General features: G+C 41.2%; 1 protein-coding gene across 1 annotated transcript in view; it reads right to left on the bottom strand.

Moving 5' to 3' along the window:
- Positions 1 to 27,760, bottom strand: part of LOC122789857 (cell wall protein DAN4-like) — a 556,600-nt gene that overhangs the window by 350,547 nt on the left and 178,293 nt on the right. Inside the window, exon 2 of the mRNA XM_044057291.1 lies at positions 21,443 to 21,632. Coding sequence (XP_043913226.1) covers positions 21,443 to 21,632 — 190 coding nt within the window. The remainder of the gene's footprint in view (positions 1 to 21,442; positions 21,633 to 27,760) is intronic.

Below are 27,760 nucleotides of genomic sequence, written 5' to 3'. Positions count from 1 at the left end.
CATTATGCAAACACCTAATCATCAACACAAGGCTCTCCAAGTGCAACTACCCCCATCTAAAAAGTTAGTGTAGGCTATCTCCCCTCTTAGCCCATTCATGGAAAAGCTGGGAAATCTTCCATTTCACTACCCTTAGAGAGAGAGACCACCAGTAATAAATGAAATCAAAGGGGCCTGACCTCAAGAACTGAATGACTTCAATGGGATTTCAACTACAGACAGAATGCAACTGTAGGGAGGAAGAGAAAAAAAAACTTCTGGGGGAGCTCATCAATTATAGGCAAGAGATACTGAACATGAGGGGCAAATTTCCTCAGGGGATTATCTTCTCAACACACAGAGTCAGGAGAGTCTAGGCCTACTTCTTTCACCACCAAGGATGTAGCAAAGTGAATAAAACTGAGAGAATCCAATACACGAGGAAGGAAAGAGGCTCTAGTGAATAAATCTCCCTCCCACTCATTCAGCAACGAGTCACATACCCAGGCAGAGGAAACTAGAAAGATGCAATCTGCTGAAAACCCGCTAGACACTGGAAGGAACAAGCAAAGCATGATTACACTTGGGGTCCTGTCTGAAAAAGGACCTAGAAGGGGTAACCAGTCCCCACATCAGGACCATCTAAGATCTCATCTGCACAGAAGAGAAGTGCAACACCTCCCCCCAAAAAATGGAAAACAGCGGCCTCCTAACCATAGATTCAAGGTAGAAGGGTTACAGTTCCCAGATGAACAACCCTGTTTAACCCAAAGGAAGGCTTTCTCCTTTAAAGGAAGTCAAAAGTTTGCCCCTTTCTAGGGTGACTCAAATTAAATCCATCTGTACAGGCACGCTGCAGTACCCACCATTCCAGCCAAGGCATCCAATGCAATCAAAAAACAGTGGTCAGGTGAGAATCTCCTAAGTCAACCAAGGTCAAGGAATAGGACCCTTCTCTGACCCCAGAACTAGGGAGATAATTGTCTACCACTCTTGACTCAACACAAAAGTAGCGAGTCCAGGACAACTGGAAAATATTTTGCAAAGAAAATAACCCTAAAATACAGCCCTCAGTCCCAACAGCAATTACTAACTACTTAACAGAGGATTCAAAGCACTGTTCTGTAGGTTGCTAGCCAGCTACATGACAGCATAGAGTCTCAGAGAAGGAAAAGACATTGATTACAAGCATTCTCCAAAACGGCTGTCAGGGGGTGAACCACGTGTGGATCCCTCATCTACCAAGATGGAGGAAGCCAGCAAGCTAGCTTATGGGAGGGCATTTTTCACTATAAAATATCCCTGAGAGACCCAGGAGATGCTTTTCCTCTATCACATAAGCCAGCAGGTGAACTGCAGCCAGCAGGGTAAAGGACAGAACACCCACACCTTATGATCCCTAAAAGGGTGGGAGATGGGATGCACCTCCTTTAGACCACTTGCTTTCTACAGAAGTGAAGATGGTCATTTGTTCTGAGTCAAAATAAATTCAACTGTGGGGAGCAGAAATGCCAGCAGATCTGCCTAAGAGGAAAGTTTAGATACAGTCTACCCTCGGATTGTCAGTCCTTATGACATTGCTGTGGCAGACACCTGAGGTTGTACATTTGTTCCACCTACTGATCTCCACTTAATATTCAACTGGCAACATCCTGCCAAGTAATGACGTAGGCCAGCACTTTCTCCCTAAGATGTTCTGCAAATGGTCAAGTTAAACTGATACTTTTAGCAATTCATAGTAGTTACTAGGATAATGCCCCTAGGGCACTTAAAAGCCTAGCCAAGTACAACCCCTCTTCCCAAGAATATCAAGGTACTAAGCGGAACTAAGTCAACAACTACTGCCCCTGCTCAAGAGGGAGACAGGTTAAACTCCAAAGGTGAATTTGCAGTTTCCTATCCAATCATTCAAATTAGTCAGCAAGGGGCTCTACTTCACCTGCATTGAAGTGTCTTCCAGAGAAGTAACCTCTGTGAGACTTATCTTTCTCTCTAGCAAGTCCTGTTGATGTCATATACTAGGTTAAGTTCCTTAGAGCATGTGCATCTTATAACATTTGATTTACGAATGCGCAGTTCCATTACAGCAGAATCTGAGACTGCTTTACATGCAAGGCAGAGGTAATCTCCGAGTAGTCTGTAAGAGGCAAAGTATAGTGACAGCGATTTCAGTCAGTCAACATACGACATATGCTAAAGACCCTGAATTTGCTTATGTAAGAAATTTCTAAAATCTTTCTGACTGCTGCAAGTACCTGGTAAGGTACATACCGAAGGTGCCACTGTACTCTATTACTGGCCTGATGGGTGAGGAGTATGGGGGGGTTATAACCTCTTGTGTTCTGGATGCAGTGTCCTTACTTATGAGGTGTGTGATGTAGAAAGCCTTTCTTACAACTAAAGAGACATGATGGTCAAAGGAAAGGCTTCTGTCAACCTGTGTGACCAAATCTCTCACTACTAATTGCATGCTTAGGGTGTTAGAAGATGATGCATTTTTGCAGAGAGTTTTAGTCCATGACTTTGGCACCAGTCGTTTGTCTAAGTCCCTCTTGTAGGATGTTCACATCATTTGGGGACTCTTCACTGCACCCAGTTTGCAATCAGCAAACTATCAGCCATAGGCCTTTTGTTTTAGCCTGTATATCCAAGAAGTAGATTCAAACAATAAAGGGCCCCAATCCCTGTGGAAGACCACTGGTTACAGGTCTGCTGGTGGAGGTAGAGTCACCTATTTGGACTGTGCATTCTATCGGTGAGCCAGTCTGCAACCCACCTGACAATATATGGGCTGGTACGTGAAGCCTGTCCAAATAATTCACAAACCAGAAAAAAACACCAGTGTTCGATGGTCAATGAAGGTCAATAAAGGACTCCAAATGAGCAAAGCACAAGCTTTAGGGTATAAAAAAATGTTATTTCTCTGCTTTCGTCGAAAAAGACCATCAGAAAACCAAAACACAAATCCTAAAAAATTAATTCTCTCATACACTTCTCAATAAAAGGCAATGAGACAATAAAACAATTAACCAATGAAGTTATCAAAACACTTGTATTACTTAAAAAGAAGGCTCTCCAACTTAACCCTTAGCTTCCTGTTTTTCAAGAAGCATTTGATATTAGAGTGGGTGGTTTATCTGCTTCAAGTTTTATTTGCCACATCTCTTTCTGGTCAATGTAATTTTTAAAATCACTCCCTCTCTGTGAAACCCCAACTTCTAATAGAGAAAATACATATTTTTTTATATTTCTGACAAATTAAAGTGTGCTTAAATAAAACATTTTTAGTGTCCCTAGTTTTAATACTACATGTTTTCTTATGAACTCCATAAAATTATGGGTAGTCATCCCCACATAGAAGGCATCACATCCACTGCATAAACTAATATACACTACCCCCTTGCTTCTACAACTGATATCCAGGACTGTTCAAAATGATTTACCATAATACAAGGACCTTCTAAAATGAACCTACAAAAGTTGCAGTGCCTACATTTACTCATCCCCACCAATTTATTATTGGGCACTACAAGTGAAAATTTTGTACTATCTTTGGACAACAACCTTTTCATGCTGAACGAATTACGATAAACAAAATTAGGCTCAACACCAATGGCCTTTACCAGTTTCCCAATTCCCTTCCAAAATCTTCCAATTACGTTGCACAATATTTCTGATGTTCATACTATCAACAGTCATATCAAGAGTGCACGACCCCCAAACTATCCCCACTTTTAGCACTCTGACCATCATTCTTCGACAGCAAATTACGATTTAATGGAACTTTTAAAATGGTGGGATACCAGGTGGACCTCTTTCTCAAAATGTCATTACTTACCCACTCAAGATATTCTTTATCATAGCCTCTACTGACAAACTTGTTATGAAGTCTAATACCTTCCTAATGGGTCAGAGGTCACACAGCTAGCACGTATATACTGCCCTTTTGGTATATTTCTTTGTGTTTCAGAGGATTACTCAGTGTAAATATCCACTTATGAAGGTCTCTTCTATGGATCAAGCTATCAAAACGTTTGAGCTCACAATCTCATCTTAAACAAACTTCTAGAAAATTAGCTTCATGACCACAGTTCCCTTTAACTAATTTAATAGTTAGATCAGTCAGGCCTACAATAAACCTGTCCACATCCACCTCCATGCCTTCAAAGATTAAAAACACACATCCACAAATCTAAACAATTTATCTGAAACGGTTTAAGCTCCAAGATATTTTCCCCACCATGCCATTACTATACTGGCATAGGATGGTGCTGCCAGTGACCCCATTGCAACACCCTTTTCTTGTTTGTAATACATTCCATCAAATAAAAAAATATTGTTCAAAAGTACTATCAAACTACACAAAAAGTTTATTTTGTGAATACTAAATATTTTGTTCTGAAATAAAAAATCCCCGACTGCCTCACTACCACCTTCATGGGGAATACATGTAAATAATGAAACTAAATCTAGGGTAACAAATATGTTTGCTGCTATCATATTCAAACACTTGAGAAAATTCCCTGATTTTACTTAAGAAATCCCCCAAATCTTTTAGTTATGTTGGTAGTTTTTTGCACCACCAGATTTAACAAGGTATCAACAATCAGAGCCATCCCTTCTGTGATGGAATTAGGAGCTGTACCACCAGTATGAATGGTGGTGAATAAAACTTGAAGCCACCCAGTCTGAATGAATATATTAATATCAAATGCTTCTTGAAAAACAGGAGGCTAAGGGTTAATAAATAAGTCTGAGAGCCTTCTTTTTAAAGTAATACAGGTGCTCTGATAACTTAATTGGTTAACTACGTAAAGTCACAAAAGCACAACACTAGAACAAAAGTTGGAAGAGGATGGAACCCTGCTGATATGTAAGCACAAAAAGCTCGACTCTGGTATATGAATACACGACAACCTTCAGTAAAATAATAAATTAGATTCCTTTATTCACGTTAAGCGCTTTCAGCTGTCCCCAGCCTTCATCAGAACAAATATATTCTCCAACGTCAGCGTTTAAATACCCGTCCAATAGTCTCCTTAATTAGTTAATTAATAAAAACCGCCAAAACATTTTAACTATTTAAAAAACATGATAACAATTACCATAATTCTCAAATTCTACTGAATCTAACATCTATATCACTACTAGAAATATAGTTACAAGAGACGTAATCATATAAAATTATTACATAAACATGAAAAAATATGCATTTAAAATTATAATTATAATTATAATAACATCCATTATTACATCTAGGAGTTGTCATGTTGCCCCAAGCTTATATTTGTGCCCTTAGATTCAAATATTACATAATGCTATATTAATCCTTTGAAGTTCATGATGTTTAATGTTTGAAAGCAATTTATTGCAAGGCTAAAAAAGGTTTTAAACTAATAAAATCATTAAGACCTGGAGGTCTTGTGGAATCCGTCAGGATTTGCCACTTACTTTCGCATTTAAAACAGCTCCCAACATAAAGAGATTATTACAAAAAGAAGGGTACATTAGATTGCAGGGGGATACAGACAAAGGGACTACAAAATGCGGTAACTGCAAACAATGCAAATACATCAACACAAGCAAAACAATTAAGATCAATGATATATGTCACACCACCATCAAATCAAAGAAGGGGAATTGTAAAAGTAGACAGGTGGTATATGTGGCCATCTGTACAGTATGTAATGCCCACTACATTGGAAAAACTGAGAGGCAACTAAATAGAAGGATTTACGAACATCAGTATAGAATAGGGAAGGGGGACACCAAGAATGCATTGTGCAGGCATATCTTAGACAAAGGTGTAGACCATAACTTTCTTTTTTCTATTATAGAACAGGTGGAACAAACAGTATTAGGAGGTGATTGGAAAACAAAGTTAGCACTATGCGAAAGTAAGTGGCAAATCCTGACGGATTCCACAAGACCTCCAGGTCTTAATGATTTTATTAGTTTAAAACCTTTTTTAGCCTTGCAATAAATTGCTTTCAAACATTAAACATCATGAACTTCAAAGGATTAATATAGCATTATGTAATATTTGAATCTAAGGGCACAAATATAAGCTTGGGGCAACATGACAACTCCTAGATGTAATAATGGATGTTATTATAATTATAATTTTAAATGCATATTTTTTCATGTTTATGTAATAATTTTATATGATTACGTCTCTTGTAACTATATTTCTAGTAGTGATATAGATGTTAGATTCAGTAGAATTTGAGAATTATGGTAATTGTTATCATGTTTTTTAAATAGTTAAAATGTTTTGGCGGTTTTTATTAATTAACTAATTAAGGAGACTATTGGACAGGTATTTAAACGCTGACGTTGGAGAATATATTTGTTCTGATGAAGGCTGGGGACAGCTGAAAGCGCTTAACGTGAATAAAGGAATCTAATTTATTATTTTACTGAAGGTTGTCGTGTATTCATATACCAGAGTCGAGCTTTTTGTGCTTACATATCAGCAGGGTTCCATCCTCTTCCAACTTTTGTTTTAATTGGTTAACTGTTTTATTGTCGCATTGCTTTTTAAGTGTACAAGAGAAATGATTTTTTTTAAGATGTGTGTTTTAGTTTTCTGATGGTCTTTTTAAATGAAAAGAAATAAAAATGTTTTATACGCTAAAGTTCATGCTGTGCTTTCCTTATTTGGAGACCTTTGACCTTAGTTGACCATCGTACACTGGTGATTTTTCTAATATATGTGTTGGTCTTCAGCTGGGTGTGTTTATTACCCACTCAGGCATAATCAATGTTTAAGGCCTTGGCCATGTTTGTATGCACAGATCTGTCTTCCTTCCAGGGCATTGATGACCATCTCAAAGTAGTCCAAGTTCATGCGGGCAGGATCTCCCTTTAATGAAGGCACACTGGGGTCAGGTTGAGCGTTTGGAGGTCTTGTATATCTTTGTTGATAAGGTTCATGATTCTTTCCATAGCCTTGCAGATTAGGCTGGTCAGGCTTATGGGTCTAGTTCCCAAGATCTGTGGAGGCACTTCGATTTTCCATTCAGCAGGTATAAAACCAGTGCTCAACTGTGGTTAAAAAGAGTACCCAGCGATGCAGCTAGTTCCTGTTTTAATCCATTTACAATGCAGCCTGGGATATTATCAGGTCCCCTTAGAGGCAGTTTTGGTTAGAGTGTGTTTATGACATGCTCTTTGAAAATACTAGATGGAGGGCAGGTGGTAGGGATGCTTTTGGGTATATATAGCAGGGACGGGGGAAAAAGTTTTCACTGAATCTGTCAGCTATCAGGTTGGCTATTTCTGCAGGTTCAGTATTTGTGGTGCCATTAACAACCAGCTTTTGTGAGATATGGGTATTTCACTTCAAGGTTTCTGACAAAGCTAATAAAGGCTCCTGCTATCATTTATCCTTAGCAAAGGAGGCTAATTTGGATTCACTAGTTCACTTCGGAAATGCCTTACAGAGGGTGTCTTATTTGCTTATTTAAGCCAAGTAGAAATGCTCTCAATTTAGAGGCCATTCCTTCCTGCTCTTGGACACCAATTTCTTTCTCTTAGTTTTGTAACCTGTTAATGCGCAGATGTTCACCAGGCAGGTTTGTTCTTTCTGGAGATCTTGTTTTTGCTCATCAGGTACGGTGGAGTCAATCCATTTATATAGATGTATACAAGGCATGGGTGTAAATCACAGTATGTGTCCATGTCGGTGAGCGAAGAGGCTATGAAGCTATTAAATCGGCTTTGGAGAAGTTTTTAGTCTGGTTTTCGTTGCTGCTAATGGGGGTCAGATCTACTTCTAAGCGAGACTGATTTATAACCAGATCTCATTAGGGAGGGTCGCACACATGGGGTGGTGCAGAGATCACCCATGTTGGTTGGCACCAGATCCAGAGCGTTTGGGCCTTGTGGGGGTGTCAACCAACTCCGTTAGGACATTCATGATTTTAATTAAGTCCAGAACATTTGGGCAAGTGTGTTAGTACACACACAATTTACCCATAAATCCTGGATAGGTAGTTAGTCACCTAAAATCACCCAGGTGTTTGGTTGCATCTTCAGCGATTCAAGTTTTTATCCAGAAGTATGAAGCATGGGTATCCTGGTTCATGGAGGGGGTCCTATAACTTGCGGGCTACCTTGAAGAGGGGGGTTTTAACTTCAAGTCAGTTAGACCTGGATTTGTTCAAGGAATGGTTTTGTTTACCCAATCTAGAGGTGTACTTATCTTTGATGAATATTGACACTACATCTCACTTCAGTTTCTTGCACTTTCAGTTTTGTGAATCTGAATGTGTGGAGGCATTATAACCTGGTATGGCCAGGGTGCTTTCCCAGGCCTTAAACCAAGTCTCCTAAACTCTGGGCATATCAGCATCTAAGGTAAGTCTGCTTCCAGTGAGTGCAGTTTGAGGTTTAGACTCATAGCGTTTATCAGCATAACCTTGAGGTTGCTTTTTGAGAAAATATTCTTCACGTGAGAATTTTGTTGCTGTGACATTGCCTAAAACAGTCACTATGGGGAAAGGAAGAGCTCTTCACCAGTAACCCGAAATCCCAAGGTGATGGATAAAACCATCTCTCTGGCAAAGTAAGTGCTCTATCTACTATGTCATCAGGCTGACAGGTACTGGATCCCCTTAGAATGACACAGAAGCTAAACCAATTGAGGCTTTTTTTGTTGATATTTAACGGTATCTTGGGTGAAAAGGTAGGAAAGGGCACATTAAGAGAAGCCTCTGTAAAAACATCTTCCACTACATCCAAAACACGAGGTATAGCCAAAGGCCTATGCTGGGGTAAAAACAGAAATTCCTAAGCGTTTCCTGGAATCAGAAGCCCTGACCCTCCCACTTAAAATGCTCCCTCATGGAATGAAGAGTTTCTGAAAAAGAAAAATCCTCAGGAGGAGTAGCAGAAGGAGTAGAATCATCCACATCAGAATCAGAATAAGGAGAGTACTCCTGCAAGTCTTCAGCCGAAGACTCTGAAATATCTGAAGCTTGCTCAAAACCCCCCAGCTCAGGCTCCACCCTAGGTCTCTTAGCAGGAGGGGGCATAGAACCCCTAATCAAAGTAATCAAATCTGCTGCCATTTTAAGCATATGCTTCTTGGGCATAGTACCTGAAGAGCTAGGGGTAACACCAACTGAAGCTAAACCTGGCCTGCCCCTGGGAGAAGCCTTAGAAACAGAAGGAGAGGGCCTAGCCACCTTAGGAAGGGAGGGAGTATAGTAACCTGAGAAGCCCCTCAGCCTGACTTGCCTCCTGAGAGGCCACATCTTGCAATAATAAGGTCTCACTCTGGGAACACAAAGAAATCTCCGGTGGAGCCACTGGCTCCACCGACACCTCTAAAGAACCGGCGTCCGGTACAGATGGTTCTTCTAGCCTAGGCTTAACTGCCTTGTCCTTGCGCTTCTTCGAGGAAGCGGGCGTCGGAGCATCCGGCGGCATTTTATAATTGCACCGCTTCCCAAAGACTAACCTTGCACAATCCAACCTTCTCTTTATAGTGCGTTTATTAAATCTAGCACAAGAGCGACAGCCAACAACGTCGTGCTCAGGCCCTAAGCAAGGAATACACAAAGTATGATGATCTCTATGCAGTATCTGTTTCCCACAAGAAACGCAATTAACTTTTTCTGACATCCGGTAAATGACTGAGGCAAGAAAAACGAAAATATTCCCCAGCAGGTACTTAGCCAACTTTGAACTCGGTCTGAAACTTCTAAATCGAAAAATCTCAGAACGCCAACCGGCACTTGCAATGCTGCTTCTGCATCGGACCATGCGGCAAAAGACTGAGGATATGACGCCGGTCATGCGCATTTGTACCCTGACGTCCTGACATCAGTTAAATGCGCCCTGACCGACGTCAGCCTTATACTTTGATATTCGGGCCGACCGTGGACAGCGGACTACCCAAGTGTAAGGACTGCAGCAATGTGAGATGAAGAACATCCCCAACTTCTAATAGAGAAAATACATATTTTTTTATATTTCTGACAAATTAAAGTGTGCTTAAATAAAACATTTTTAGTGTCCCTAGTTTTAATACTACATGTTTTCTTATGAACTCCATAAAATTATGGGTAGTCATCCCCACATAGAAGGCATCACATCCACTGCATAAACTAATATACACTATCCCCTTGCTTCTACAACTGATATCCAGGACTGTTCAAAATGATTTACCATAATACAAGGACCTTCTAAAATGAACCTACAAAAGTTGCAGTGCCTACATTTACTCATCCCCACCAATTTATTATTGGGCACTACAAGTGAAAATTTTGTACTATCTTTGGACAACAACCTTTTCATGCTGAACGAATTACGATAAACAAAATTAGGCTCAACACCAATGGCCTTTACCAGTTTCCCAATTCCCTTCCAAAATCTTCCAATTACGTTGCACAATATTTCTGATGTTCATACTATCAACAGTCATATCAAGAGTGCACGACCCCCAAACTATCCCCACTTTTAGCACTCTGACCATCATTCTTCGACAGCAAATTACGATTTAATGGAACTTTTAAAATGGTGGGATACCAGGTGGACCTCTTTCTCAAAATGTCATTACTTACCCACTCAAGATATTCTTTATCATAGCCTCTACTGACAAACTTGTTATGAAGTCTAATACCTTCCTAATGTGTCAGAGGTCACACAGCTAGCACGTATATACTGCCCTTTTGGTATATTTCTTTGTGTTTCAGAGGATTACTCATAGTGTAAATATCCATTTATGAAGGTCTCTTCTATGGATCAAGCTATCAAAACGTTTGAGCTCACAATCTCACCTTAAACAAACTTCTAGAAAATTAGCTTCACGACCACAGTTCCCTTTAACTAATTTAATAGTTAGATCAGTCAGGCCTACAATAAACCTGTCCACATCCACCTCCATGCCTTCAAAGATTAAAAACACACATCCACAAATCTAAACAATTTATCTGAAACGGTTTAAGCTCCAAGATATTTTCCCCACCATGCCATTACTATACTGGCATAGGATGGTGCTGCCAGTGACCCCATTGCAACACCCTTTTCTTGTTTGTAATACATTCCATCAAATAAAAAAATATTGTTCAAAAGTACTATCAAACTACACAAAAAGTTTATTTTGTGAATACTAAATATTTTGTTCTGAAATAAAAAATCCCCGACTGCCTCACTACCACCTTCATGGGGAATACATGTAAATAATGAAACTAAATCTAGGGTAACAAATATGTTTGCTGCTATCATATTCAAACACTTGAGAAAATTCCCTGATTTTACTTAAGAAATCCCCCAAATCTTTTAGTTATGTTGGTAGTTTTTTGCACCACCAGATTTAACAAGGTATCAACAATCAGAGCCATCCCTTCTGTGATGGAATTAGGAGCTGTACCACCAGTATGAATGGTGGTGAATAAAACTTGAAGCCACCCAGTCTGAATGAATATATTAATATCAAATGCTTCTTGAAAAACAGGAGGCTAAGGGTTAATAAATAAGTCTGAGAGCCTTCTTTTTAAAGTAATACAGGTGCTCTGATAACTTAATTGGTTAACTTTTATTGTCGCATTGCTTTTTAAGTGTACAAGAGAAATGATTTTTTTAAGATGTGTGTTTTAGTTTTCTGATGGTCTTTTTAAATGAAAAGAAATAAAAATGTTTTATACGCTAAAGTTCATGCTGTGCTTTCCTTATTTGGAGACCTTTGACCTTAGTTGACCATCGTACACTGGTGATTTTTCTAATATATGTGTTGGTCTTCAGCTGGGTGTGTTTATTACCCACTCAGGCATAATCAATGTTTAAGGCCTTGGCCATGTTTGTATGCACAGATCTGTCTTCCTTCCAGGGCATTGATGACCATCTCAAAGTAGTCTACCAAGTTCATGCGGCAGGATCTCCCTTTAATGAAGGCACACTGGGGTCAGGTTGAGCGTTTGGAGGTCTTGTATATCTTTGTTGATAAGGTTCATGATTCTTTCCATAGCCTTGCAGATTAGGCTGGTCAGGCTTATGGGTCTAGTTCCCAAGATCTGTGGAGGCACTTCGATTTTCCATTCAGCAGGTATAAAACCAGTGCTCAACTGTGGTTAAAAAGAGTACCCAGCGATGCAGCTAGTTCCTGTTTTAATCCATTTACAATGCAGCCTGGGATATTATCAGGTCCCCTTAGAGGCGGTTTTGGTTTGAGTGTGTTTATGACATGCTCTTTGAAAATACTAGATGGAGGGCAGGTGGTAGGGATGCTTTTGGGTATATATAGCAGGGACGGGGGAAAAAGTTTTCACTGAATCTGTCAGCTATCAGGTTGGCTATTTCTGCAGGTTCAGTATTTGTGGTGCCATTAACAACCAGCTTTGCAGAGATATGGGTATTTCCTTCAAGGTTTCTGACAAAGCTAATAAAGGCCCTATGTTTATCCTTAGCAAAGGAGGCTAATTTGGATTCATAGTTCACTTCAAAATGCCTTACGAGGTGTCTTATTTGCTTATTTAAGCCAAGTAGAAAATGCTCTCAATTTAGAGGCCATTCCTTCCTGCTCTTGGACACCAATTTCTTTCTCTTAGTTTGTAACCTGTTAATGGCAGATGTTCACCAGGCAGGTTTGTTCTTTCTGGAGGATCTTGTTTTGCTCATCAGGTACGGTGGAGTCAATCCATTTATATAGATGCTTATACAAGGCATCGGTGTAAATCACAGTATGTGTCCATGTCAGTGAGCGAAGAGGCTATGAAGCTATTAAATCGGCTTTGGAGAAGTTTTTTAGTCTGGTTGCTGCTAATGGGGGGGGGGGGGGTCAGATCTTACTTCTAATGAGACTGATTTATAACCAGATCTCATTAGGGAGGGTCGCACACATGGGGCGGTGCAGAGATCACCCATGTTAGTTGGCACCAGATCCAGAACGTTTGGGCCCCTTGTAGGGGTGTCAACCAACTGGTCCAGGACATTGGATTTTATTAAGTCCAAGAACATTTGGGCAAGTGTGTTAGTACACACAATTTACCAAATCTATGGATGGGTAGTTAGTCACCTAAAATCAGGGTGTTTGGTTGCATCTTCAGCGATTCAAGTTTATCCAAGTATGAAGCATGGGTATCCTGGTTCATGGAGGGGGTCCTATAACTTGCAATACCTTGAAGAGGGGTCTTAACTACAAGTCAGTTAGACCTGGATTTGTTCAAGGGAATGGTTTTGTTTACCCAATCTAGAGGTGCACTTATCTTTGATGAATATTGACACTACATCTCCTTCAGTTCTTGCACTTTCAGTTTGTGGTCTGAATGTGTGGAAGGCATTATAACCTGGTATGGCCAGGGTGCTTTCCCAGGCCTTAAACCAAGTCTCTAACTGGGCATATGTCAGCATCTAAGGTAAGTGCTGCTTCCAGTGAGTGCAGTTTTAGGTTTAGACTCGTAGCGTTTATCAGCATAACCTTGAGGTTGCTTTTTGAAAATATTTTACGTGAGGAATTTTGTTGCTGTGACATTGCCTAAAACAGTCACTATGGGGAAAGCAAGAGCCTTCACCAGTAACAGAAATCCCAAGGTGATGGATAAAAACCATCTCTGGCAAAGTAGGGTGCTCTATCTACTATGTCATCAGGCTGACAGGTACTGGATCCCCTTAGAATGACACCAGAAGCTAAACCAATTGAGGTTTTTTTTTGTTGATATTGTGGTATCTTGGGTGAAAGTAGTATGCTGCTCATGTCTAGGGACATACCTGCCTTAGACACATTCAGAGAGCTCAGTCAGGACTCTTCTTATTGTCCAGTTAGGTATGTCTCAAGTCACTTACACCAACATGAACTATGACAGTCATAACACAAGTGCTGTGGAGAGACTTGAGTGTGTGATCTGATGGATCCTGGCACCAGACAGCTGACCTTAACCTTGCCCAGCCTGGTGAGTGGGACATCTGGGTCTCACTATAGAGTTGTTTACAACCAAAAATGTTGGATTAGATGTGCTTTGCCTTAAGGACTTGTTTGGTGAGACACTTGTGCTTGCGGTTTCATGTGTATTGAATGCTGTATGTACTGTATTAGGTGTAGCATGTTTGTGTTTCAGAAGTCTCTAGTGTTTAGGTACATTTCTGGTGAGTACCTGCGAGTATGATGGTTTAATGTCCTGACAGTGTGGTTTGTGCTGGAGGCATAGTATGTGGGCTGACAACCTGTTCAGTATCACTGTTCTGTGAATGAGACAGCAAGGATCCCAAATTCTTAGTGTATCTGCATCTCTCTCAAATTGAGCTTGAGTGGTTTAAGTGTAGTGGGTTATCAGTGTACGAGGCAATTGCTACACTGCCTCAGAAAACCCATATCAATCAGGCAACAGGAAAAATGGAGAACTGACCATCCATAATACTAGGTGTAAATTTGCTTACTTTCCATGAGGAAGGATGTGGTTTAATTGGGGGCTTAATGCTGGTCTGTACTACTGGGGCTCTCAAGGAGTACGAGAGCATTAGGAATTAGGAGCTTTCAGTTAAAGTGGCAAATGCTGTAGAAAGCCCAGGTGTGCTGCCTTCCAGGCAGCTAAGCCCAATTTAAGGGACTCCTCAGTTGGACCACGAGCAGCTTGTAGGGGAAAATAAATCTAGTTTACCTTTTGTCTGTAACAGCCAGTGGTTACTTGCACCGTGCGCGCTGCAGAGAGGTGTGCTACATGCACACAGATACCTTGGATTGGTCACATGGATAGTAGAGCAGTGGCTGGTTGCCAAACTCTGAGGAGCTGTGTTAAAACAGGTGCAAACACGAGGCTTATGTAGCAACTGAGAGAAGCCTTTTTTTTTTTTAAAAAGGTTAAGCAATTTTCAAACAAGCTGGCCAATGGAAATGCTCAATACTGATCCTTATTCCAACAATCTCTTACTCAGATGGGTCCTTTGTTACAATTTCTTAATGTAAGCTGGCTGGTTTTAGTGCTCACATAATGCTAGTCTAGATTTGGCAAATCTGCATCTATACTATGCTATAAAATACACAAGTACTAGAAAATACAATGCAGGAAAACATTCTCAAACAGCAAATAGTTGAAGCAATCTACTCAGAGAAAATAAAGACTGTCAGTTTTGCCATTGTAGATCTGCTTTCAGGAAAGAACGTTTCAACGACATCAGGACAGTAAAGTGTGTGTATCAGAAAAGAGCTGGCAAGTCCATGAAGCAAATAGTGTTCTTACAGTGAAGGTTGTAATGGCACATCATCTGTCAACATCAGGCTGGCTTCTCCCACCCTACCAAACATAGGAGAGTTCAAGTAAAATATACAAGATTTTGATTGGAGGAAGAACCCAACTGCTGATTCGCCAAGAACGCAATTAGCAGTTTTAGGAGCCAAATACATACTTGGTCTTAATCAGTTCCTTAGCGCTTAAACGTAAATAACAAACCGCTTTTGCTGCAGCTTACTACAGTGTTCTATGTGTAGTTAATGTATGGATTAAGGAAGTTGTTTTCATACTGATGGCTCACTTCCATTTTTCAAAGGACAGACTCAAAAGGCTCACATATAAACTCACTAAAAACAAGTTTACATTTCCAGTTGAAGTATTCTACAAATGTACGCGTTAAAATTCTATATTCACTGTACAGATTTTCTACCACTGAAGACAAAAAAAATGCAAGCCTACATATGTAAACCAACTACAACAAATGGTTAAGCAAGTCACCAGTACACCCAACATCCATTAGCAAAGCGCATGAAGCAGAACTAAAGCTCACATATAAATCAACTCCCAAAACCTAGAGAGAGGAGATCAAAGGAAAGTACAGTTGTGTACACTTACCATAAATGTAGATGTTCACGTGTATTCACTGTTGCAGTCATTACATTTGGGTAATCTGCTGGCAGGTTGCCCTCAGTTGGCCTGAATAACGAAGTCATGGGTCCTGCGTCGGTTGCTGTCTCCTCTTCCATGACATCAGGTCGTCAGGGGTATAAAAACATGCAGCCGATGCCATTTTAATCAGTTTTTCTAGCCCCACCAGATGTCAAGTGCCCTCCAAATGGTGAGCAAAAATTATATATATATATATATATATATATATATATATATATATATATATATATATATATAAATGTATACATATATATACAAGTAATTTAGAACACAAAAAAATTTACCTCCAACTAAAAGCAAATACACCAAAAAGGCTTTTGAGCATAGGCAAGGAAAGAAGACGTATAATAAGAAAGAAAAAAGGGGGCTGGCGGGTGGGTAACCCGGACTGCAACAGTGAATACACTAACATCTACATTTATGGTAAGTGTACACAACTGTACTATGATCTCAGTGTTTCACTGTTGCAGTTATTACACTTGGGTAGAATCCCAAAGCTATGGATGGGAGGATGGAGTTATACAGCATTAGGAGCAGCTATAAGGCCCTGCAAGACAGCAATGGCAAAGCCTGCCCTGGATTTAGAAAAGCGAAGTAAATGGTAATGTTTGGTGAACGTATGAACTGAGCTCCAAAGTAGCAGCTTCTAGAATGTCTTTGGTAGAACCCCTCTAAGAAAAGCTGCAAAAGTAGATGCAGCCCTGGTGGAATGGGATCTGATCCCCTTGGGGACAGGTTTACCACAGTGCATGTAGCAGAAATTAATGCAATGGCTTATTCATTTTGAAAGTCTGCTTTAAAATAGTCTTCCCCTCTGCCCCTGCAACAAATGCCACCAGTAGTTCTTCAGACTTTCTTAGAGATTTTATCCTGTTTAAGTAGACTCGTAGTTGTCTGTGTACATCCAATGGAATGCAGAATCCGCTCCCCCTTGTTCTGCGGATTTGGGAAAAGTTGGCAGATGAATGGTTTGGTTAAGCGCCACACAAAGGATGGATTGGTCCTGAGAGCCATCCTGTCGGGATAAAAGATAATGAAAGGCTCCACTGCCATGAGAGCCTAAAGTTCTGAAATCCTTCTTGCTGAAGTTACTGCTAAAAGAAAGGCGGTCTTTCCAAGAAATAAATTTTAGGTCTGCAGTAGCAGCTGGTTCAAAAGGAGGTAGGGTGAGTTTTTCCAACACAAAATTGAGGTCCAAAGCAGGAGTAGGTGCTCTCCTGTGAGGTCTCAAATTTTTGGCCCCTCCGAGGTACAGCTTTAGCAGGGGATGTGAAAAAAAGAGGAGGCTCTGTGTTATAATAAGCGGAGATGGCAGAGGCATGGATTTTTAAAGAAAAAGATAAGCCCTTGTGAAGCATCTCAGTTAAATATCGCAGAATCTGAGGAATATTGGGCATTGCCGTCTTTATTCCTTGTGCTTGGTTCCAGGAACAGAATCTTTTCCATTTATCAGCATAAGATTTTCTAGTGCTAGGCCTTCTAGCCTCCAAAATGACATCCATCACAGGTTTACTGAGAGATGTGACTGGTGAAATTAGATGATTAGCCAAGCTACAAGATTCAGGGTTTGGAACCGAGTGTGCAGAATTTGATAGTTCTGCTGAGACAATAGATGAGGTGTCTGAGGCACGTACCAGAGGAAGGTGTGACATATTCCATAGAAGCGGGTACCAGTGTTGGCGAGGCCAGTCTGGAGCAATCAGAATCATTTTTGATTTTTCCTGTTTGACTTTTAGCAAAACCTTGGAGATCACAGGCAGAGGGGGAAAGGTACAGACTGATGGGTTTTTCCAGCTGAAGGATAGAGCATCCACTTTCCAAGCTTTTTTGTGATTAATTCTTGTGCAGAAATTGTGTAACTGATAGTTTTTGGGGGAAGCAAAAAGATCGATGTCTGGGCTCCCCCATTTTCGTGTCAACATGCTGAAGATTTGTGGATACAGTTTCCATTCGTGTGGGTCCATAAGATTTCTGCTTAGTTCATCTGCCAGAGTATTTTGCTTTCCTGGCAGGAATTGAGCTTGTAGATGTATTTAAGTCACGGCTGTGTTCCACAAGACCATGGCTAGTCTGCAAAGAGGGTAGGAGTGGGTAACCCCCCTGCTTGTTTATGTGCCACATAACTGTGGTGTTGTCCATCTATCAGTAGTTGTCCTGGATGAAGGAAGTCCTTGAAGGCTCAGAGCATTCTGTACAGCTAGCATTTCTTTCTGGTTGATATGTAGGTGCATTTGGTTTGGGCTCCATTGGCCCTGAATGCATCTCCCTGCCAGATGGGCCCCCAAGCATAGTCTGATGCATCTGTAGTCAGGGTTTGGGTGGCAGGGGGTAGAGTGAATGACAGTCCCTTGTTTAGGTGACAGGCTTCTGCCCACCATATGAACTCCTGTTGCAGCCAAGGAATGAGAGGAATCATTGTTTCCAGGCTGTGACAATGTTGACTCCATAAGCTTTTTAGGTACCATTGAAGTTTCCTCATATGCAGTCTTACATATGGAATTAGTAGAATGCAGGAAGCCATGAACCCCAAAGCCTGCAGAATTTGTCTTGCAGATAAGCTGGGTTTTTGTGGCCACTTGTTTGAAGTATGTTATCAACTGAATTTGTCTGGCATTAGGTAAGCCATCTGGGCAGTTGTATTCAAGCTTGCACCCAGGAATGTAATTATTTGAGAGGGTACCAGTAGTGATTTATTTTCGTTTATGGTGTACCCTAGGCATGTTAGAAGCCTTTTTACAAATGTCAGATGTTCTAATAGAGTGCCCTGGTTTTCTGCCGAATTAGACAATCGTCCAGATAAGGATAAATTTGAATGTTTCTTTGCTTGCAACATGCAATCACTGGTGCCAGGCACTTTGTGAAGACCTTGGGTGCAGTAGATAAGCCAACGAGCAGTGCAGAGAACAGGTAATGCAAAGAGCCTGCTTTGAAGTGGATGTATCTTCTGCAAGATTCCCTGATTGGGATATGCAGGTAAGCTTTTCTTAAATCTAGCGTTACCAACCAAGCATCTTTGCCTAGCATAGGCAGTAACTGTTGTAGTCAGCATCTTGAACTTTGGAATGTCCTGGAAGGTATTTAGAATGGACAAGTCCAGAATTGGACGCCATGATTGGTCTTTTCTGGGTACCAGGAAGAGTAATAAAAACCTTGTCCTTTTCTGGTACTGGTTGAATAGCCCCCGTTATCCATGAGGGACATGACTTGTTTCTGGGCCTCTGCCCACTGATTTGGAGGCAGATCTGGCCATTAGTTTGGAACTGGCAACGTATGGAAATTAAATCTGTATCCCTGGGATACTATATTTAAGACCCAGTTGTCCTGGTAATTAGATGCCAATTTTGAGCATGAAGTGCTAGTTTCCCCCCCAAAGGGGCTGCCAAAAGATAAGTGCTTGGAAATGGCATAGAAGTCATTGAGACTGTTTACCATAAGGGGGTGCGCTTTGCTACTTCCAGATTTGGAGGTGGAAGCACCCCATTGTTTTGTTTTGTAAGTTCCTTGAGACTGAAACCTGGAGCCTTTGAAATGTCTGGGTTTGACCCGAGTGGTTCTGTTGGATACTGGAAAGGGCCAATTCTTAGTAGGCCAGTGTCGACTGAACCTGGGTGGCTGCACTTGCAAGAAATCTTTTACAATTTGCATAGATTTAGCTTTGTCCTCCATCTTTTTCAAAACTTCTTCTGCCTTATTGCCAAACAGACTGCCCTGTTGTAAAGGAGCATCCAACAATTTAGCTTTAACATGATCAGGCAGATTTTGCTCCTTGAGCCAAGCATGTCTTATCACAGATCCAGTTACGGCAGCCCTTCAACAGGCCTCCAAGGAATCAAAACCACATTGCAAAGTATGCTTTCCAATTTGTTTAGCTGAATGCAATAAACCCTGTAACTCTGTTTTCCGCACAATCAGAAATCAACATCATTTTCTGTTTAAATAAGCCCATGACATGCTGTTGATATTTAAGCATATGAAATTGACAGTTTAAAGCCCTGATTGCCAGGGTTGCAGATGTATAAACATTCTTACCCCATCTATCCAGCACCCTGGAGTCTTTATCAGAAGGGGTAGGATTTTTAGCAGTAGAAAGAACACCCTTAGGACCCTGAGAAATTGTTTCAGGGTCAGCAGTAGGGTTTTTGAAAAGAAACTTGGAGTCAGGAACCCTGTAATCTCTGTCTGGCTTATTGGGAGCTGGAGGCAGGGAATCAGGAGCCATGCTGGATTCTGAGAAAACATCAACAAGGTCTAAAACAGGAGGTATAGCTAAAGGCCTATGCTGAGGAAGATAATCCCTCAGCCTCTTTTTGGAGTCTGAAAAATCCTGACACTCCCAATGAAAATGTTCCCTTAAGGTATGCAAAAGTTTCTCCAAAAGAAAAATCCTCAGGAGGAGAAGCAGAAGGGATGGATTTTTGTGCCTCAGAGTCCTCACAAGGGGAAATAGAAAATTCCTGATCAGAAGAGAAATCAGAAGAAATGGAAACCTGATCTGAAGATTCATAATCCGTGCCTTGCCTAGGCCTCTTAGCAGGAAGGAGTTGGGAACCCCTGCTCAAGAAAATTAAATCCTCAGCCATTTTGATAATTTGTTTTTTAGGCATAGGGGGCCTGAGCACGTGGCTTATGCATCGGATTATTAGACATAGAAGTTGGTTTTGGCCTTGTTTTTGATAATGGCAGTTTAATATACAAATATTTAAGCCTGAAAACACCCTCAGAAGCCGGTGCCTGCTCAGCGGCTCCGGACCCATCCAAGGGAGAGACATCCACGGGTTCAATACTTGAAGAATCTCGTGGCATACCGGACTCTGAATGGGTCTCAGTAGAGGCCTGTGACTCAAAAGTAGCAGGCATCAGGGGCTGTGAAAGCACCTCACTGAGTACCGGCAACTGGCTTAGGAGAAGCTTAGTCGTCTGTTTTGGACCTTGATGGTCTCTATCTTTCTTTGCAGTTTTTGAGAATTCCGGTAGTCGGACTGCTAACCGACGCCATTTCAGGATAGTTAAATCTTGAGGCAAAGTATTTAGAAACAAAAATATACAGACGCTTAATAGTGCGTTGGTTAAATTTAGCACAAAACCGAGAGCAAGGACGTTGTGGTCAGGGCCTAGGCAAGGAATACAATGCAAATGAAAATCCATATAAGGTATTTGCTTGCCACAAGTAATACAATTATTAACTTTTACTGACATCAGTAAGGAGCAAGAAAAAGTTTCCCCAACGGGATACTTAGCTTTAGTTTGAAGATTTCGGTTCTGAAACTCGAAAATGAAAATTTCAGGAGTCAGCCGACCGGCACTTGTGAACTGCTTCTGCTTCGGACACCGCGCGGCAAGAAATGGGGTCTGCTGCATGTTTTATATCCCTGATGACCTAAGGTCATGGAAGAGGAAACTGCAACCAACGCAGGACCCAAGACTTGCCAACCGAGGGCAACCTGCCAGCAGATTACCCAAATGTAATGACTGCAACAGTGAAACACTAAGAGCATCCCAGCAAACATCTCATCATTCTAGGTCTTGAAAAATCCATGAATATTCCTATGTAGTTAAGCTGAAACTAATGTACAATCCACTCACCTGAAAAATCATTTGTTTTATACTTTGTAGAGGCCACTGACCTGTAGTAGCTGGTGGTTTCAGATTTGAAGCTTTGGTTCCTCTGTTGATACTGGCCTGGAATCCACTCCCAAGTGACATTCTGGAGCTCCCAGCACTTGCTGGAAGTTTGGAGACATGCTTCACTGCAGACTGGCTGTTCAGACCAGGTGGAGGCTTATGCAGTAGTGGTACTGTAGAACTACAGTCAGGCTGATAGATAAAAAGTTGTTCAGTATCTCATCAGCAAAGCATGAATGCAACATTAAGGAAGACACTACAAACAATACTCAGCATTTCCAGTGTTCCTACAGCATGTAGGAACTGCACACTATCAGGTAGGTATATGGATATATGCAATTATCAGCTACTAAGCCACTAAAACGCCAAACTTGCTGCAAAGCAGCAGAATTACGTTTATCCCTGTTCTATGCAAATTGTTATGTCACAGATTTGTATGTATATCTACCGTACTAATCTCATATTGACAGAGAAATATTTTATAAAGATTTAATTTAATATGTAGAATGTGCTCTCTCTAGCAGACAACAAAATGTTTCCATTCTAACTGGGACAATTCTAACTTGGCCTAATGTCCCGAACGGACACTGAATGACATCTCTATTACTGCTCGGGACTATTAAAAAAAAAAAAAAAAAAAAAAAGAGTTAAGTACCACCATGCTACCTTTAACACCATCCTCAATGAACCCACTGTCAAACAGATGGGATGTTCTTCTCTTTCCAATTCTCACCAGCCCATGGGGTTTGTCAATCATATGCCCATTGCTAATGATAAATATGGACCAGCAGTATCTGCATGTGTCATAGTAAAACACACTTGTAAACTACATCATTCTGTCACTCAGATTGTTTAAACCTGTATTGCTTAGTGGTGGTATCCCACAACCCCACTGAAGTGTGAAGAGTTATGCTGTTAAATATGCAAATGTTATGCTAATTAAGTGCCCCAATTTTTTTTTTTAGGTGGATGCTTCTACTTTTCAAGAGTCACTGTCCAAATTACCTGCAGGTTGAGAGATGTGTATTAAAGCAGGTTTTTATGGCATGTGAATCCTTCCACATAATGCTTCATGTTGCAGGCGGAGTGATTTGTTTGGCAATGCCTTGAATATGACTGCTCCAGCTCTCCTTGTATATCCTTCCTGGCCTTCAACAGCCACCAGCAGAGAGGATCAAGCAGCCTCCACTACACCCCGGATGGACAAAGACAACATCCAGTCATTCCCACCCTGTCCAGCCAGCTTCTCCAGTGTCCAAGTCACTAAATGACCTTATGTCATCAGGGTTAACAGTGCTTTATCGCTCTACACCAGAGATGGTAGGACGACATTTTTCTGCTCAAGTACGCCAATCAGAAAGTCCAGAACCAACTTGAGAATTGAGCAAAGTACGGCCCTGATTGCACTAAAAATCAAAACGAACAACCACAAGCAGCAACCACTGACCAGAAGAATATCCAAACACCAACAAACTGGAACCACTTGTGTCAAGGTGCCAATCCAATTTTATTTCACAAACAGAAGTTGACCTAGGTTTCGTCTTAATATAAAGACTTCCTCAGAACAATGTGCACTAATACAACACTCCCTTATATATCCACCCTCTCCCAATTAATCCATTAATTGGATAATCACATACACAAGTCATTACAAACACAATATATAACTAGTTTAAAAATACTGTAAAAGTATTTAAAAATGCTGAATACTATATAAATACAGTAGAATATAATTTTATATATTTGATTATAAAATATTTATGAATGTTTGTTAAAAATTTTAACATCTGTTTAAAAACAAGTAATAACCATTCTTGCAACTTCATCCTAAAATATGCTTCAACTTTAATATTGGAGCTATGCTGATGCTGTCATTAATACCAGGAAAATTGGTGGTGTCTAATCTTAACTGCCACCTCATTTCACAAATATCCAAATGCACATCAAGAATGTTTCCTTGATTGTCCTCGTTAATGTGTTGTATAACACAGAACTTGAAATTATGTCCCGGATGTTGCCCTATATGTCTAACCAATGCATTGGTGGTTTTCATGCGTTTAATATCCAATATATGTTCACTTACCCTTTACTACTACTGGGTGTAAAATTAGTGTTGTGGGAACTTATACAAGTATTAGAGGACATTTTAATTGTTATAGTAAGAACGTGGTATATTTGGCAAAATGCAGTCACTGTCCCACATTTTATACTGGGAAAAAGTACAGTTTTGTACCTACCATAAATGTAGATGTTCGAGGATCTACATTGCTGCAGTCATAACCTGTGGGTAGTCCGCTGTCCTCGATCGGCCCGAATACCAAAGAGCTGGGCTGGCGTTGGTCATTGTCGCCTAGAGCTGACGTCAGTACGTTGTAGTACATAAGCGCAAGACCGACGCCATATCCTCAGTCTTTCTTGCCCCAGATGTCAGAAGGCCTAAGAGTGAAAGAAGGCCAGAGCCAAAAAAGTAAAGGCCCAACAACTACCAGAGTGGAGAGAGGGAAAAACCTAATAAAAAACACAGCCAGATACCAACTAAAGAGGGGAAGGAGGGAGGGATAATTGGACTGCAGCAATGTAGATCCTCGAACATCTACATTTATGGTAGGTACAAAACTGTACTATGTTCTTCGTCTCACATTGCTGCAGTCATAACCTGTGGGTAGAATCCCAAAGCAAAGGAAAAGGGAGGCTGGCAAACTAAAAAGCATTAGGAGCTGCTAACATGCCCTGTAAAATTGCAGTGGCAAACCCAGCCCTGGACTTGGAATAAAGAGGGAGATGGTAATGCTTAGTAAAAGTGTGTACTGAACTCCAAGTAGCTGCCTCCAAAATATCCTTAGTAGCTACACCCCTCAAAAAAGCAGTAGAAGTGGCAGTAGCCCTAGTAGAATGATGTCTGATCCCAGCAGGAACATCCTTCCCATGATGAGAACAAAAAGCAATACAATGACCAATCCACTTTGAAATAGTCTGCTTTGAAACAGCTTTCCCTTGTGAACTTAAAGCAAAAGAAACAAATAACTGTTGAGTCTGTCTGAACTCCTTAGTTCTGCTCAAATAGTAACGTAACTGCCTGTGGATATCCAAAGAATGCAAGACTTTTTCCCCTTTATTTTGGGGATCAGCATAAAAAGTAGGCAAATGAATAGACTGGTTCAATGCCACATTAGAAATCACTTTAGGCATAAAAGTAGGGTTAGTTCACAAAGAAACTCTATCCTTATGAAATATCAAAAAGGGTTCAACTGCCATGAGTGCCTGCAATTCAGATACCCTCCTAGCAGAAGTAATGGCCAACAAAAAAGCAGTCTTCCAAGACAAAAACTTCAGTTCAGACGTAGCTGCAGGTTCAAAAGGAGGTAAAGTAAGTTTCTCCAAAACAAAATTGAGATCCCAGGAAGGAGTAGGAGCTCTATGTGGTGGTCTTATATTCTTTGTCCCTCTAAGAAATTGTTTGAACAAAGGATGAGAAAATAAAGGAGGGTCACAATCATAGTGGGCAGAAATGGCTGCAGCATGAACCTTCACAGAAGAGAATGACAAACCCTTGTCCAGTAATTCAGTAAGATACTGTAGTGCAAAACTCAAATTAGGCACTGAAACATCAAAACCCTTTGCAGTGCTCCAAAGAAAAAATCTCCTCCATTTATCAGCATAAACTTTTCTAGTGCTAGGCCGCCTGGCTTCCAAAATGACATCTAAAACCTATTGAGGAAGCTGAGACCCCACCGGCTCCATCACAGAATACGCCAGGCTGTCCGATGGAGGGACTGCACCTGAACATTGAGAAAATGATTGTTTGACTGGGACTACAAATGAGGAACCTGTGGCAGAAGCCAAGGAGGCTCCTGGATTAAACTCCTCAGCAGAGGATACCAATGCTGACGTGGCCAATCTGGTGCTATTAGAATCATGCAAGGCTTGTCCCGCCTGACTTTCAAGAGTACCTTGGGGAGAACAGGCAGAGGAGGAAAAGCATAAAAGTGAAGGTTGTTCCAACTGAAAGATAGAGCATCCACTTTCCAAGCATCTGGGTGGAACATCTTTGTGCAAAATTTTGGTAGTTGAAAATTCAGTGGACAAGCGAACAGATCCATGTCTGGAGTTCCCCAAGCCACAGTCAATTGTTTGAAAACCTGAGGATCCAGTTTCCACTCGTGGGGATCCACAATTTGCCTGCTCAATACATCTGCTAGGGAGTTCTGTGCTCCTGGCAGAAACCGTGCTTGAAGATTGATTTGCAAACTCAGAGCAGTCTCCCACAAAATCATTGCTTGCCTGCAAAGAGGGTAGGAATGGGTTCCCCCCTGCTTGTTGATGTATCACATGACTGTTGTGTTGTCTGTTTGAATCAACACCTGTCCCGGCTGAAGTAGGCCCTTGAAGGCCATCAAAGCAAATTGGACTGCTAACATCTCCTTCTTGTTGATATGCAAATGTAGTAGTTTGGGAGGCCACACGTTCTGTATCCATTTCCCATTGAAGTGTGCTCCCAAAGCCAAGTCCGAGGCATCCGTCGTTAAGATCTGACTCGCCTCTGGTCGGGTCACAGAGAGTCCCTTGTTTAGTTGGCATTCCTGAGCCCACCACAAGAATTCCTTCTGGATGCAAGGTATAATCCGAATGACAGTGTCCAAACTGTGGCAGTGTTGAGTCCACACACTTTTGAGATACCATTGTAGCTTCCTCATATGCAGTTTGGCATTGGGAAGAACTAGAATGCAAGATGCCATGAACCCCAAGGCTTGAAGGACTGTCCTTGCAGTCAGCCTGGACATTACTGATAACTGCTGGAAGTATAGATGAAGAGTTCTGTGTTTGTCCGGGGTCAGAAATGCCATCTGAGAAGCTGTATTCAGTCTCACACCCAGAAAGCACATGTCCTGAGAGGGTACTAGACTGGACTTTATTTCGTTCACAGAATACCCTTAGGCACCTTAAAAAAAGAAGTTATGTTCTTACCATAACGTTCCATGTTAGTTGTCTTCTTCTCGCCTTCTTCTTGCTGGATGGGTTCGGAGCCGACCTCGGCTCCGACTCGGCCACTCTAAAAGCTCGAGAGTTGGTTCCACCGGCTCGAGGCTCCCCTTATATCCCATAATGCTAGGCGTGAGTTACCTCAGATCTCGTTTGTAAGCTAGGCCCAGCCTATAATAGTAACAGAATAATTAGTAACAAAATCCACCTCTATAAAAAAGGGAGAAGAGAAGGGTGACCTACATCCTGATCCAGGAAATATGCACAGCAGAGCATATACCTAAAGTACAGAGGTGGTAGAAAGAGAGGTCACAATCACAACTCCTCTAGGTCTGTCCAGGCCAGGGGCAGGAGGTGGGGCCTTAAGAAGAAGGCGAGAAGAAGACAACTAACATGGAACGTTATGGTAAGAACATAACTTCTTTATGTTAAGTTGTCTATCTCGCCTTCATTCTTGCTGGATGGGACCGTCCTAGCACCTTGTCCCGGGTGGCCTAACGGAACAGACTCCTGAGAACAGTGGAACCAAAGTTAGCTCTATGCCTAGAAGCTAAATCCAACTTATAATGAGAAATGAAAGTGTGAGGAGAAGCCCAAGTAGCCGCTGCACAAATGGTGTCAATAGGCAGTCTGTCTTGGAAGGCTAAAGAAGTAGCCAAAGCTCTGGTGGAATGGGCCTTAGGTTTATTAGGCAGCTTTTGGTGTCTAATTTCATATACAAGGGAAATCAAAGATGTTAGCCATCTGGATAATGATACCTTTGATACTGAAAGTCCCTTTCTGCCCTCCGCATAGGAGACAAACAGCTGGTCAGATTTTCTGAATTGTTTTGTTCTATCCAAATAGTACCTCAATTGATGAACATCCAGGTAGTGTAATTTTTGTTCAGATCTATTGGAATATTCTGGAAAAAGACAGGGAGGTCAATGCTTTGATTTAGATTTGACGTCGAGACTACCTTGGGCAAAAAGGACAGGTTCGTTCGTAAGGATACCCTGTCCTTATGAAACAAGAGATAAGGAGGTCGACAGCTGAGTGCTTGAAGTTCTGAAACTCTTCTAGCTGAAGTAATAGCTACCAGAAAGAGAGTCTTCCATGATAGCAATTTTAAAGAACAGGAGACTGCAGGTTCGAAGGGGAAGAATCAAAGAAGCAAGAACTAAATTTAGGTCCCAAGGAGAAGGAGGATTTCTTATAGGAGGTCTGAGAAGAAAAACTCCTTTCAAAAATGCTTTGCAAAGCTTGTGGGACATTAAGGCAGATTCAGAAATACCCACATGAAAGTTAGAAATAGCTGCCAATTGAACTTTAAGAGTAGAGGAGATGAACCTGCATGGAAG

This window comes from Protopterus annectens, chromosome 15.part0 (assembly GCF_019279795.1).
Source record: "Protopterus annectens isolate FY-2018-M chromosome 15.part0, PAN1.0, whole genome shotgun sequence".
Lineage (NCBI taxonomy): Eukaryota > Metazoa > Chordata > Ceratodontiformes > Protopteridae > Protopterus > Protopterus annectens.
Note: the sequence above shows the minus strand (reverse complement) of the source record. Positions and strands in the feature narration are given on the sequence as shown.